This window comes from Pteropus medius, unplaced genomic scaffold (genome assembly GCF_902729225.1).
Source record: "Pteropus medius unplaced genomic scaffold, Ma_sr-lr_union100, whole genome shotgun sequence".
In the NCBI taxonomy this organism is placed as follows: Eukaryota; Metazoa; Chordata; class Mammalia; order Chiroptera; family Pteropodidae; genus Pteropus; species Pteropus medius.
Window position 1 is genome coordinate 23899568 of NW_024350319.1, and position 15272 is coordinate 23914839.

The 15272-nt window shown below is 32.6% G+C and overlaps 1 protein-coding gene across 10 annotated transcripts in view; it reads right to left on the minus strand.

The window, feature by feature from the left end:
• Positions 1-13886, minus strand: part of CAPS2 (calcyphosine 2) — a 39176-nt gene extending 25290 nt beyond the window's left edge. For 3 of the 10 annotated variants that reach the window (XM_039838869.1, XM_039838873.1, XM_039838865.1), the window contains exons 1-7: positions 13804-13886; positions 11963-12071; positions 9004-9053; positions 6883-6928; positions 5243-5419; positions 2907-3029; positions 712-779 (exon numbers count right to left, since the gene is read on the minus strand). In XM_039838869.1, the coding sequence (XP_039694803.1) occupies positions 712-779; positions 2907-3029; positions 5243-5419; positions 6883-6928; positions 9004-9053; positions 11963-12052 (554 nt within the window). In that variant the 5' untranslated portion in view covers positions 12053-12071; positions 13804-13886. Of the gene's footprint in view, positions 1-711; positions 780-2313; positions 2656-2906; positions 3030-5242; positions 5420-6677; positions 6797-6882; positions 6929-9003; positions 9054-11962; positions 12074-13054; positions 13145-13803 lie in introns of those variants that run through there. The other 7 variants (XM_039838866.1, XM_039838868.1, XM_039838867.1 and 4 more) reach the window with 7 other exon arrangements.
• Between the last annotated feature and the right edge of the window lie 1386 nt (positions 13887-15272).

Here is a 15272-nt window from a genome sequence, read left to right on the forward strand (position 1 = left end):
TTCCAAGGGTTATGAAACTCAGATTAAGTTTTACAATTCTTATAGTTAGAGCAAGTTTCCAAACTGTGTACCAAGTCACTGTGGGGTGCCACAGGGAACTCACAGGGACGCTGTGGTATACTTTTAATTTTTGAGGGAAACATAGTGATATTTGATATTTATTAAATACCACATGAATTACTTCCTCAAGGTAATTTACAGTTTCAAGAAAATATCATGCTACTCTCCTTCAGTGATGTCACATCTTTGCAAAACTGGATTTTCTACTGTCTTGTTTTAAAGAACAAGTGCCATGTGGAATAGAAAGTGAGGATGGCCACATCTTAAACGATTCTAAGGTTTGAGAGACTGTGCAGTGCCCAAAAAGTGCTTATATCTCATTAGTAAGTAAATATGCCTATTTAAGAAGAAAAACATTTTCTTTCCATTTATGTGTATAATTTTTTTCAAATGGCCATTAAGTTGTTATGAAGTAAATGCTCATTACTTTTTTAGACAAAAACACTTAAATAGAACTGATGGGTACTTCTATTGGCCTACAAGGGCTGTGAAAAAATTACTAACACACTCTGAGTACATCGAACAGAGAAAGTAGGGGAACCTCTGAGTTAGTAACTTATTGATTGACCAAAGATACGGGTTGTCATGCACAAAAAAGAAATTTAACAAAAACTTTCTCAATGGATTTCCGTTATTGTTACTAACACTCACCTAGATAATTGGTCTATCATCACTTGCTCTGCAACAGTCTGCTTCTTCTTCTCAGCAGCCACAATTTCCTAAAAAGAGAAAATAAAGAAAATCTCATTGCCTATTAAGCAGAATAACACTACAGTTAACACAAGAGCCCAAAATATAAACCATTCACAGTACATGAGGCTGGAACTGAATTGGAATTATTCGACCTTGTATCAAAAATCTAAAAGAACAAATAAACACCTCCTACCATTAAAAGGATAATAATTTTTTCTATGCATATAATCCATTAATACTTAATCAAAAGTAGAAGCTCCTAAGAAATCTGGAAAATTTGGGCACAATCTTTTAAATGTTAGTCTACTATTGAATTTAGATTTTTGTTTAGTAGAAATTTAAGATGTATACTTCACACATCCAAATATGCCCCATATAAAGTGTATATCATTTCATATAGAACTGCATCTTGTGTTTTCTAAACTGGTGACACTTTATAATGTTGTTGTTTAGTAATAAATATAAAAGAGCAATTAAAAAGTTAGAAAAACTGTGTAAATTATAAGTAAAGCAAGGTTTTTATATCAAATGTGACTCAGAAAGTGGGCACTAACTAAACATTAAAATTATATACAAAAAAGATCAGCCTGAACGTAGATATAAAACCCAGAAAGAAGCAAAAGAGATGAGATTAATGAATATAGAGCCCATGCAGAAAGCCCACCTTGAGTGTTGACGTTTATGGTGGCTTATAATTTGAAGGAAAGGTTAGACCCACCCTCAGGCACATTGATTTAGAGCTCTCTGTAAATATAAATCATGTTAGAAGCAAAAGTCACACTGACACAAAGAATGTGATTACATTGAAAAATGACAAACAAACTACAAGATATGGACATAAAAACCACAGCTCACTGCTTCTGTTGTTCACTTCAGTAGTTTAAAATTAAATTAAAAATTTGTCACCTAAATTTTAAAAATAAATCAATACTAATTTTTGATGCATTCAAAGTTTATTCACATCTCCTTGAAAAACGCAGATAAATGAGTGCTACCACAATCACATGAAATGTACTTGGTAGTGAATTTAGATATATTGTCACTGATAAAGTAATTGTAAGGAAGAGAAATCTATCCAATGGGCCTTATGTATTGGTGACATGCATTTCAAGTATAACTTTAGACATATCAAAAAAGCCTTATTTGGGACACTATTTTGCCTTATAAAGTAGCTTCTTTATTTTTAGAATGATTCTCCTAATATTCTTTATTCTACTTAGCATAAATATCTAAATGATAATAGCTTAGAAAATAATGTGTATGTGGTTTTAATAAAAGAATTATAGCAAATTAGCAACTTGGGACATCCACAGAAAATCAGACCATCTGATCGAGATTGATTACATATTGCTATCGAGTCAGAAGATAGTGATTCTGGATGAGTGTGATCCAAATAATATATATTGAATTTTACCTCAGTGACAATGATAATGTAACTGGATAAATCCACATTGCTTTGTTATTATTTAGGCTATCTAAACCAGAGTTTGCCCAACTTTTGAGCCAACACACATAGGTATTCCATCAATCCATTACAGTTGTGTCTAAGATATTAATTACCTGGGAGTATCTGGGGTGACCAGTGGACTCCCACTTCACACAGCTTGGTCTGAATACCCCAGGACACTACAGATATGGTGTTATCATCTATTTGTACCAGAACTGATCTAAGTAATGCTCATCAAACAATATAATTGATTCTGTAGAGAAGACAATTAATGTAGTTAATATTGAGAATCTAGAGTTTTGTTTCCTTTTCCTAAAGAAAGTTTACTTTATTCCTGTTCTTTTCTTTAACTGGTCTGAATTTCTCTAGTTTTATTAGCTTATGACTTTCAAAAAAATAACCAGACTACTTTGGTAGGAGGAGCGATGCCAAATAAGCCCACTGATATAAATAGCAGCCAATTAACATTTGCAACAGTATAAACTAAATTTTTACAAACTGTCACATATTCAAGACAATTTCTCCACCGTAAATAATATACCAAATATCAGTCATTTGTAAAAATGAGGACTCAATTTGCACATTAACGTATGTTCACTTCATTCCAAATTCAGTTGTTGAAATTTATTCAATTGTAAGTTGTAGACTCTTAGAGGGCAAATTATCTCAATGATGTAACAAATAAGTAAAAATAATGATAACTTACAGAGTCAGATTTTCTTGTATTCTGCAGTGTATTATAAGGGTTGTCTGCATAACCCTGTTGTAAGAGGGCTTTTCTATCCAGAGTTGTAAGATCATCCGTGATTTCTTCTTCTCTTTGTACATACTATGTGTGAAAGCAATAAATAAACTCTCATACACATACTTAGAATATTTTTTTAACAAAATAAAGGATTATGTAACCACTGAGCACGTCAGTGATTATTTGTGTAGGGGTTAACAGTACAGACTCTGAAAATCAGATTTCTTGTTGGAATCTTTTCCACTTTCTAGCTAGATGACCTCTTTGTGCCTTGGCTTACCCAGGAAAATGGGAATTAATAATAGTAACTACTTCACAAACACATACATAAAGAGATTAAATAAGATGACACATGTCCAACACTTATAAAAGCACCTGACATACCATAAACATTAAATAAAACATAGTAACTATTATAACTATCATTTTTCCTTTGAGTCTTTATAAAGTTAATAAATGCAGGCATGCCCACTTCTTTATATAATAAAATTCAGAGGTAAATTACTAAAAGATGGGGTGCATCTTTTGAGGAAAAAGATCCTTTGGGATCCTAAAGAGATAAACACTAAATTTTTCTTTGAATATAAGATGTGCTTATATTCCCTTAACAAAAAAAAGTGTCCCAATAGGATACCACCTGTCAAAAATTTAATAGATTTCAAAAGATTTTTTCCCCCAGGATTCGTTCTTAATTTAGACCTTCCTTGAAAAGTCCATCTTCATACTCTACTCTGTCTGCATGACCTTTGATTGCTACATAAAATTTTATTATACATTTGTTTGTGATCCATTGCCTACCTCTACTGCTGTAAGTACCATGGAGGCAGGAATCCTGACTGTCGTTTTTATTGCAGTATCCCAAGTGCCAGAACTGGACTACAAACTGTAAGCACTTGATAAATATCTATTCAATGAATGAATGATGAATCTTGTTTAAATATTAACTATTGGGAAATCAACTTATGAAGACATTTTCTACTTTTATTTATTTACTTGCTAATATATTTGTCAGATTTTCTTTCAAGCATAAAGCTCTGCATAATGTTTAAGTTGGAAGAAACTTTCAAAAGCATTTTATTTTGTTCCAGCTTGTTTTTAACCTTACAAAAGGGTCTCGGTGACATTGCTACATGATATCTCAAATTTTTCCTCCTCAAACCAGACTTGCTTGTGGTCTACCCTACTCTTCCAATTGCTCCGGCCAAAAGCCTTAGAGTCATTCTTCATCCTCTCTTTCCCTCAAGCCTACAACCAATCCATTAGCAAATATTTTCAGCCCTTCCTTCAAAATCTATCCAGAGTCTTACAGATGCGAAAGGGATGTGAACTTATCCTGTCTACTATTATATATACTTGATTATTATATTTGTGTACCTTGTTTGGATCTGAGAAATTCATTTTAATATAAAGAAAACCTAATAATCCCATAACTTTTGTTATTCTTTCAGCTAAACATCATGTGATTTAGTTAGTTCTAGATAATTCCTACATGAATTAGGAAAAATAGCTGATATGCCACACTTTCTTATAAATTAATCTTTTCTTACCTATTGGAAAATGATAAGCAAATACAACTATCAAACTTCCTTGAAAATACATTACTCTTATAAAAAGTTAACTGCATCAAGAATTGTATTCAACTGTTCTCTTCTTTATGGCCAGTCGTATCATAAAACTGTGTTTCCAAAATTTTATTTCCAAAATTCACAATTTTTCCTGTAAGCTTATGAAAAGCCATTAGACGTATTATGTTTACTTTGCTCTTATATTCAAAATGGTGAATTTATACCTAATTAATACTAAATGAAAGTGTCACAATTCTAACAATTCATGATATTAAAAAACATCTCTCAAAATGAGACAGAACATAATCATAGAGTAATGACAGTTTTAGAATAAAACAGCATCACTAGAAAGTCTGAAACCACTTTTCAACTTTAATATTTAGACTATGAGATCAAGAGTCAAGACAGCTACATCAAAAACAACTATACTGTACAATGTCTTAATTCCAATCCAAGGCAAGTGAAAAATTTCCAACAGAGAAAACATGATCAGGTCATATGACTAGAGTTTTCACATCCAAAGATTGTGATAATAACCCTTTAGGGCTATTGTGAAAAATAAACTAGTTAATGTAAGTAAAATCCTTAAAATAATCCCTGGCACTTAGAAATAAATGTTAGCTATTATACCTATTATGATTAACAGTAAGACATAGCAGACAAAGAGATGTTTCTATTATGAGTGGACTCTTTTTAAATTTCATTCAAATTTTATAAAACATTATACATTACCATGTCATCTATCTTGTTTCTTGGAGACTGTTCATGTGTGATATTTGATTTTGTCTTTTCTGCATTTCTCTGACTATACCATTTATATCCTTCTTTCATTTCAGTCTTATATTGCTGACACTTTAGTTTATATTTGCCTGCTGATGCCGGCAAATTTTCGGGTATTACGTCTTCCTCCTAGAGGTAAAAGAAAAAGTATGCTATCCACTAGAAAAAAATCAAAATATTAATTTTTCTTATTAACATTAACAGGTTTGTCATTTACCTTAGCATTTATGCCTAAAAGATGGACCACGATATCTATGGTCTAAATAGGAGATAGTTAAAACATTTAGCTGTAAGGCATCATGGAGCAATCAGAGCAGACAGAACTGCTCAGAATGGGTGCTGGACTTAAATACTAGTCAGCCTCTGCCTTGTTTCCTAATAAAATTCAGTCCTGCTTCTAAAATAATTCGAAAGGACAAAAAACTTTTCTTTCCTTTTAGGAGTTTTAGATAGGCCTTTTTTCTTGCTCCAGAAAAACTCCATTGTCAATCATTTCTTCTAGAATATTAGGAATTGGAGATCACTAATACTGAGAAGCACTGGTTGCCACTTCTAGAATATTAAGATGTTCTCCCTTCTGACATTATTTGGTTCCCTTCTGTATTTCCATAGGAGTGAGAGATAATAGAGACAGTAGGTAAGACAAATCTAAAAGAAGTATTAAGCAAACACTAGGGCACACATACTGGCCCAGAGAGGGACAGCCACTCCAAAAGGAACATAAAGCCAGTACAACCATTAAAAACTGTTGATATTATCCAAGTTTAACACAAAGGAGAAGGAGGAGGCAAAGCTTTAGTGAAAACTATAGCCTGATACAGATTAGGGTACTACCGGTGTGTTTTATCCAAAATGAGGCTGAGGAGAACCCGAATAGGGCCAGTTTGATGAGAAAGACTAACCAAGACAGAAAAGCAAGTCCTAACTCATAGATTACTGGCCAGAACTTGTGTTCATAACATGAAATAAAACACATTGTGTAAAGAAGAAATATGTCCCAAGGAGATAACTTGGAATTAGTAGAGCTATTTATTTATTCCATAGTATACTAGCAGCCTAAAGTCGGAGTTATGTTTCCAAAAGATCAGTCTTATAGTAAGATCTGATCTAATAGTCTGCCATAACGTTTAAATTCCTAGATTTCCTATTAGGATAAATGTGTACTTTATCAATTTTGTAAGGCATTTAAAAAATATCATTCTATGGGAGAAAAAAAACGTAAAACAAAGTAAAATTATTTCACCAACATTATTGTTTGGGATGTTAATATATAAAATGCTTAGATCAGATAAAATATAGACTGAACATAATGAAATTTCTGGATTAAATACAATGCTAAAATGCAAACTATGATTTTGAATGATGGTAATAAGAAATAAATACTAACCATTTAATTTAGATGATGCTGAGTATATGGTATTTGACATGATGTGACCCAATCAAGAGATGAATTTGGTGGGTCAAAATGAATATGCGCTGTACTAAGTGGAATATATGAAAAATCACCTTAAAAATAAAATTAAATACTTACTATATGCTATATGTAATGCTGTGTTCAAATGTTATTACATTAAATACCAAGTAAAAATTACCTCATCATCAGAACCAACAAGGCTTCCCAAATCAAGTCGTGGGACCCTGAAAGAAATAATCTATGCATCTCATAATTTTAAAAATGAGACTTATTGTAATAGTTACAAATCATATATGCTGCATTTTATATAAAAAAGTACACTGAAGCCAATTGTGTACCGGTTCCTACCATCTCTGATAAGTTTCTGTTAAACATTCGGTGTTTTTTGAGCTGACTATTAACAAAATATTATTAAAAATAAAATTCTATACACTTATAATTAAATAAGTTATATTAACAACAAAAGTAATAACTGTAGCAGAAATTTAATCAGTGGCGTTAATTAATGAAGTTTTAATGCTTTATTTTCTTCTATCTTATTATCTTTGAATTAACTCTCTTCCAGTATAGGAAATAATTATTTTTTTAGGACTTAAACTATGCCCTATACAAAAAATCTTACATAATGGTAAAGAACAGTATTTATAAAATTTAAAAGCTTAAGCCAAATTAAGACTTCGCTTGGCAATAGCTTTGTCACTTTGGGCAAATCACATAACTTTTATCAATCTTGTCTTCTTCGTCTGTTAAATAAAGATGGCAGTGCCTTTTAGAAAAAAAGAAAAGAACAAAGGTAATAAATACTCAAAAGTCATCACTTCTTAATGATTTTACTATACTTCACTATTATCTGTATCCTAAAGGTTATTCATATCTATTGTATCTGTGTGGTAATATAACGGCATACATCTCCTTCCAAATCTGTGTTCACTGATATTACATTGAAAGCTTGAAATCAATCACAGTAGGATTATTTACACAGAAATGGGCAAATGCTATGAATCAGGACTTGATTTATTACTTTGTTGATTTCTGAGACTTAAAAAAGGGTGGAGAAAATGTCAATAGTGCATATTAAACCTAAAAGTGTATCATGTCTTAACTGTCACATCGTGAATAACAAAAAACTGAGGAACTATTATTGTTCCAGTATTCAAAACTACCTCTTGATACAGCAAAGAAATCGCTCACTTTGTGCTACTACAAATGAAAATATCAACCAACATTAATACTGGAACTACACTAGTTCATCAATTGCAACCATAGCTTAGCTACAGATACAAGATAGCTTAGCTACAGATACAAGAGTTTGGCAAAAAAAAAAAACAGAGAAATTTTTCTGTGAATCTATTGGCTATATGGAATTGACAATGAAAAGTTTATATATTTTATTAGTATTTGTAAGTTGCTTGCTACACATCCTTTATAGCAGTAAAATTTATAATCAACTTAAAATATACTTAAGTTTATCTATAATTAACAATTAAAATTTATAATAAACTTAAAGTACACTTTTGGGAAAATGTTATGTTAATAACATTCACCAGTGCACAATTGATGGCCATTACAAACTCAGTATCTAGTGCTTCCACCTGGCTCTATTGTTGTCTAGATGAGCATACAGGTACCTATTATGCAGAACCACAAGAAATTGCTGATATCTGCCCATTTTTAATCTATAAAAATGTCGATTTCATATGGCTCAGCCTAAATTTTTTATTTCTATTTCCAAGAAGCTCTGTAATCTAAAATACTTGAAAGAATATAAAAATCACATCCTTCCAAATTTTAAAAGGGAAAAATGTGAAGTATAAAACAAATTAATGTATTCTAGTCCCAAATAAAATCATTTTAATAACACTGATAAAATTATCACATTCTTCAAGATAAAAGTTCAGATAAAGTTCATTTTGACTATCCTAGTTATAAAATGAAAAATTCATCAAATTCATTTTAACTATCCTAGTTATAAAATGAAAAATTGTAGTTATTCTTAAATAAATGCACTTAGCTGAATATTCTAAATAAAGCAACATTTAACTTTTTCAGAAAAATATATTAATAATGTTAAATAAAATAAAATAAACAAGAGAAGTATTACCTTTAATCCTACTATACTATCACAAGAGCCACTTTAATTTTGGCATAGTAATTTTCAGGCCATCCATATACATATAAATTTTTCTGTGGTTCACAATTATAACTATATGTATATAATTTTGCCTTCTTTTTTTTACCTGTCAGTGTATTATAAATATGTGCCCATTATACAGCTCAAACATGAAGAAATGTAACTTACACAGGTAGACAAGGATTCTGCATTGTCCATGATTTGGAAGTCCATTCTTTCTTCAATTAAAAAAAAAGAATCAGTACACATATACCTTTTATTTTTACTTTAAAAAATAAGCAATGAGTCAATGCAATAAGTCTAATTATAACTTTTCTCAGTAAGTTTTATATAATAAATATTTATTAATCCCTTCACTGTCCTTGAGACACAGAAATAGGATGATAAGCAACATAGATAATGCCTACCCACATAGCACTCTGTCTGCTGGAGAAGACATTTACTCAAACAATAATATGAAAAGTAAGCACTATGACAGAATAGCTAAACATAGCGTGTGTACCCAACTTAGTCTAGGGAATTGAGGAATTCTATACAAAAACAAAGCAGTAACCTTTAAATGGAGTTCTAAAGGATAAATAGGAGTTAGCCAGATGAAGAGAGAAGGGAGAAAATCGCTTCAGCCAAGAGGAACAACTTGTGCTGAAGTTGTATACGTCACTATAAATTTGTCTACTCCTATAAAATGTAGAACATAAAGAGTTAACTCTAATGTAATCTATGAACTGTGAGTGATAATGATGTGCCATGTCGGTTCATCAGTTGCAACAAATGTACCGCTTTGGTGGGGAAGGTTATTAATTGGGAGAGGCTATTCATGTGTGGTTTCGGCGGGGTATACAGGAAATCTCTGTACCTTCCACTGAATTTTGCTATGAACCTAAAACTGTTATAAAAAATAAAATCTATTAAAAAAAAAAAAGACAGGACATAAATAATCCAACATTTTAAATAAAAGGCCAGGTAGTAAATATTTTTGGCTTCATGGGCGATGGAGTCTCTGCCGCAACCACCCCCTCCACTCTGCTCTCATAATGAGAATACCCAGATAATTCATAAATAAATGAGTATGGCTGTGTTCCAATAAAACTTTATTTACAGAAACAGAGCTGGGCCATAGTTTGCTGACTCCTGAGCCAAGGGATTTATAAACTATAATTTATCCTTATTTTGGATTGGCTAGCACAATTTCATATTCTGGATTGGCCGAAGGATTTATAGACTAATTTATATTTATTCTGGATTGGCTACCACCAAATTGGCTTCAACATTTTTATAATGGTATGTATACTGTTTTTGCAATCTTTTATTATGAGTTATTTCTATGTTACTACTTTAAATGATCATTTTTATATATATTCTAGCTAAAGGTTGTACCATAATTTATCTTTTATTATGAGTTATTTCTATGTTACTACTTTAAATGATCATTTTTATAATATTCTAGCTAAAGGTTGTACCATAATTTATCTAATATTCCTCAATTGCTATATATTTTTCCATATTTGATTCACTATTTAAAAAAACATACTTTAAAAAAATCCCTTTCTTTTTCACTTGGCTTTTTCTAGATTTCGGATTATTCCCATAGAACAGATTACCAGGAATGGAATTATATTAGCATCAAATAATTTGAAAACTTTGGTAGTTCAATACACATTGCCAATTTCATTTCTAAAAATGTGGTGCCAATTTATAATTCATCAACTCTAGTTCTGACTATCTTCAATTCACATTTTCCCTTAATTTGATAGAGGCATAAAGGTAAATCATTATGTTAATTTTCATTCCTTTAATTATTAGCGAGCTGAACAGCTTTTTTTTTAGTTTTATTTCCTACAAGTATCTATCAGTTGATGTTTGTAATGATATTTGAAGCATTAAGTACCACTTTACAAAGTTTATGTATTATTTCTTGCTTTTAATTCCAGCTTTTAGAACATGCTAGAAATGGTACTGATAAATACAATATTGATACTTTGTTGATAAACTCTCTAAGAAACAATAACCTGGATATCTAATACTATTTTTTTCTTAAGGAATAAGAGTTCTAAAATAAACATGAACTTGTCCCCCAAAGCTAGATCTTCCTAATAGGGAGATAAAGGCATTAAGACTTAAAGAAAGATATATCTGGGCAGGAAATGTTAATTTTAGAAATCATTTTTTAAGAGCTTAAACCTTGAGCTTTTCCTAGCAACCAGGAAAAAAGTTGAAGCCTCAATAATATTATAACCAATCAGTGGGAAGACTGTGATACTGTACTTGATATTTTTGACTAATAAGAAAGGTTGCTTTGATTCAAATTATCAGAGAATTCAGATTTAACCCATAATATTGTGAACCATAAGATCCCCAAAGCACCAACTCATTCATATAAGAAAGATGACTGAACACAGAGCTAAGAATACAGATCTCGAAGTCAGAACTGAAGTTCAAACTCCTGGCAAATCACTTAATCTCTAAGAGTCTCAGTTCCTCCATATCTAAAAGAAGGTTAAAAATAATACCTACCTCAAAGATTTATTGTAAGAATTAAGTGATATAAGTTCTCGAAATGTTTATTATGGTTACTGACAAGCATAAGCATTCAATATTTGGAAAAAGAACAGCAAGGAAACATACATCCTTTTTATGTATTTCTAAACTAAAATTTATGTCTACCTAATTATGTGGTAGATAAAAAAACAAAGTAGCTTTAAACATGCACTTAACTTAATCTCTGATATACACAAAAGTGAAATTATGAAGGGTGGGAAGAATAAAAGTCCTAATAATAGAAGCCCAGGTTCTCTTACAATCTGACTAGCACAAAATATAACTTGACATTTTTACTTCTTTCTACTATTTTTACTTTTTTATATTTTCTGCAGACATACACAGATGAGTTTTAAATAATCATAAGAAAACAGTAACAACAAGCTTAATTTTTAAAAATAAAACTAATACAAGCTATGATCAATTTTCAAGTAATGATTATCTTCAATTTTAGTGGTTCAATTCTTCAAAGCACAGAAATATTAATCTTAAATATTTGTGAATATAAGCAGCCAAAATAACATGAAGAAAAGAGTCAAAATTATTCAGTGAATCATTCCACAAGAGAGGAATTATATAGCACACATACCTGCAGTGGTTTCTTTCTTCCAGAGAATGACTGAATTTGATTGCTAGGAGAGGTGGCAACTCCTTTAACCTCTAAATCCATCAAGTTCATGTATTTATTGAGCAGTATACTTTGAAAAAGATAAAATATACAAAAGATGATAATTCTTACTCTAATTTTAAATAAATCATACAAATTACATAATAATGCAACATAGGAAGAAATCGCATGGTCCATCACTTTTACTTCTTTCACCAAAGTTAACTATTTGTGGAGCAATTACAATATGTGAGACAACATTTGTGGGGCAAATACTAGTCTGAATAATGACCCCCCAATATATCCATCACAAGGTCCTAATCATCAGACCTTATGAATATGTTACCTTCCATGACATAAAGGACTTTTCAAATGTGATTAAGTTAAACGTTTTGAGATTGGGGGTTGTCCTGCTTTAGTCTAGTGGGTCCAATGTAATCGCCAGGTTTCTTAGAAAAGGGTCACAGGATGATCAGAGTGAGACAGAGAAGATGTAAGGATGGGAGCACAGGTCAGAAAGGAACAAAAGTGCTATGCAGCTGGCTTTGAAAATGGAGGGAGAGGTCATGAGCAGCCTCAAGAAGCTAGAAGACGCAAGGAAGGGATTCTCCCCTAGCGCCTCCAGAAGGAATACAGCTTTGTCAACACCTCGATTTTATGTCTGACCTCTAGATCTGTAAGACGAGAAATCTGTGTTGTTGTTTGCTTGTGATCATGGCTATTGTATTTGCCATGATGATTAGTGGCCAACAAACCCAAGTTGAGACAAGGATGTTGAACAATCAGCTAGGTGATTTTCTCCACACATCAGCCACACAACTATTTGGACCTCAGTAACTACTACAGCCACTTCAAATCACTATAGGTCATTTTAAACTACTACAATTCATTTGCAAATAATAAAAACAACAAAATTTAAACCCTCAGATTTTCAGGTCCACCTCAGTTGTGTCTGTCTCTGCCCAAACTGCTGCAACTCATGAGAGGTTACTGCTAGCATGCAATGAACATCGCTGACAACAGATCCAAGTCTACCATAGTATCCTTAGTGCTACCAAAATGGAGTAAACTTACCTCCCACTTTTCTCATTTTTTTTAAAGGATGATTATTTCCATTTCCAATTATCATTATTTCTCTCTTGACCAGCAATATTAGTGATTAGACTGTTGCATATATCAAATCAGAACGTGATGGAAAGCAAAGAATAAGTTGATCAAATCCAATCCATAATCAAAGGGCAAAGGAAGAGATTTGTAAACACTATTTAGTATTTAAGCTTCAGGCAGGCGGGGACCAAGTCTATCTTGGAGCCCAGGTGATAACAGACCCAGGTATCTGAACCGAACCTGAGGGCATTCCTAAAAACTGAGATTATACTTCCAGACATTGTACTAGATAGAACAAATGCTCCACTCTCTTCCTATCTGGGATTCATGAACTGCGGTGGGACACCAGGGACAGCCAACCTGACTTGACCCAACAAGCAGGGTAAAGACCAGATCCGGAGTGGAAGGACTAGAACGATATAAACTGGGGCGATTCCACGGAGAACCCTCGTTAGTCAGCTTCAGACAGGACAAGCTGGAAGGGGACAGCTCTAAGCAAAGGCTCAGGCCAACTCCGGCCTGCTTCTGCAGGTTGCCTGGCAACAGGAGCCTCCGCACTGGGCCTCCAGCTCTTCTCTCACTTCCAGGGAAAAGAATCTGGTCCGCCCAAATCCCTCGCTCTATCCACGCCACCTCCGACCACCAAAGTGAGTGGGCCCTTTCTCCTCGTCCCCTGCCCGCACCAAGGTGACCCCGCCGCCCTCAAAGCTACTCACGTAAGAGCCCTCGGCGAAGAACTAGCAGCGTCCCTCGGTGCCTCTCCCTGGGACCAGCTCTGCGGCGCCTCTAAACCCCGGCGAGGAGCAGGAGCGGAATCGCTCATCCTCTCTTGTCCCGCCCAGAGAAAGCGCCAAAGCCCGACCCGGATCCACCGCGGGAGTGTAATTCTTCATTTAAGTGAATTTGACTTAACATATTTTACAGAGCTCTACCAGTTGTCAGCTCCCAAACTGATGTTTTGATGGGAAAAATTTTTTAAGCATAAGTTCTCAAAAAGCTTGCAAGTATTTAAAAAACAAGACTGCAGTATAGTATCATAGAAATATATAAACATAGATATAGATATTACTTTAAAATATGTGCACGTAAACACATATACATATATATAACATATTACATATGACTACATAATATATATGGCTACAAATTAAAGTACATATATAATGGGAACAGGCCTAGGAAGCAGGAAACCTCCATTTCATGCTTTGCTCTGCACAGACTGTCTTTGGGTGTCAATTCCTCATCAATAAAAGAAAAGATCCGGTTTGAGATATTTCTAAGGTCCCATTCCACTCTAATATGCCGTAACTGCCCTGAATTATACAGCCAAGTGTCAGATACTCAAACTAGAACTAAGAACTTCTGAGCCTAATCCAGTTCTCTTTCCACAATATCAAGTTGTTTATCTAAACTGCAATATCTTTTCAAAATTAGCTCCTCTCAAAATATATGTATTTAAATTTCCAGTTGGAGCTAGGTTTAAAGCATAAATAAAAATACATTTTTAAAGCATAAAGTCATCTGTGGATATAAGATAATCTTACTTCTTCTATTTCTTCCTTGTGCTCCATAAAATTCACCTACCCAATAACTCCACACAGAAAGAAAAGCAAAAACAAACTGAAAAAAAGCAGTAGTGAAACAAAAAACTAAACTTCAACTTTTAAAAAGTTATCAAAGACCTTAAGAATTCTAATGCCCAACTAATCTTGCCTATTCCACAAATAGATATTCAAGAAATAAAATACTCTTGTATATTCCTGGCACTTAGGCTTAGTACATCAAAATTACTTCAGTATTTTTGAATATAGTTCTTTAAGCCATTAGTAACATGGTCTAAGTAAAACACATTTATTCAATCCAGACAGTGTGTTAAAATAACTATTTATAAAAGCAATAATCTTATATTATGTGTTGATAATATAAATTGTACTTTCTTGCCAGTTTTCAAAATATTCACTACTCTACAAAAGATCTGTAGTTATTATAGCCAATTAGTTTCTATATACATAAAATTAAACTAAATTAGCCTTATGTTAACCTATAATATTTGCAGTACAAAATAATTTTTATTTGAAGCTTAACAAACATCCATTGAATACCTACTATCTGCACATATCCGACATTAGAAAAAGTAAAAATATATGAGCCTACTCAGTAGTATTTTTTAAATTATCGATTGAGT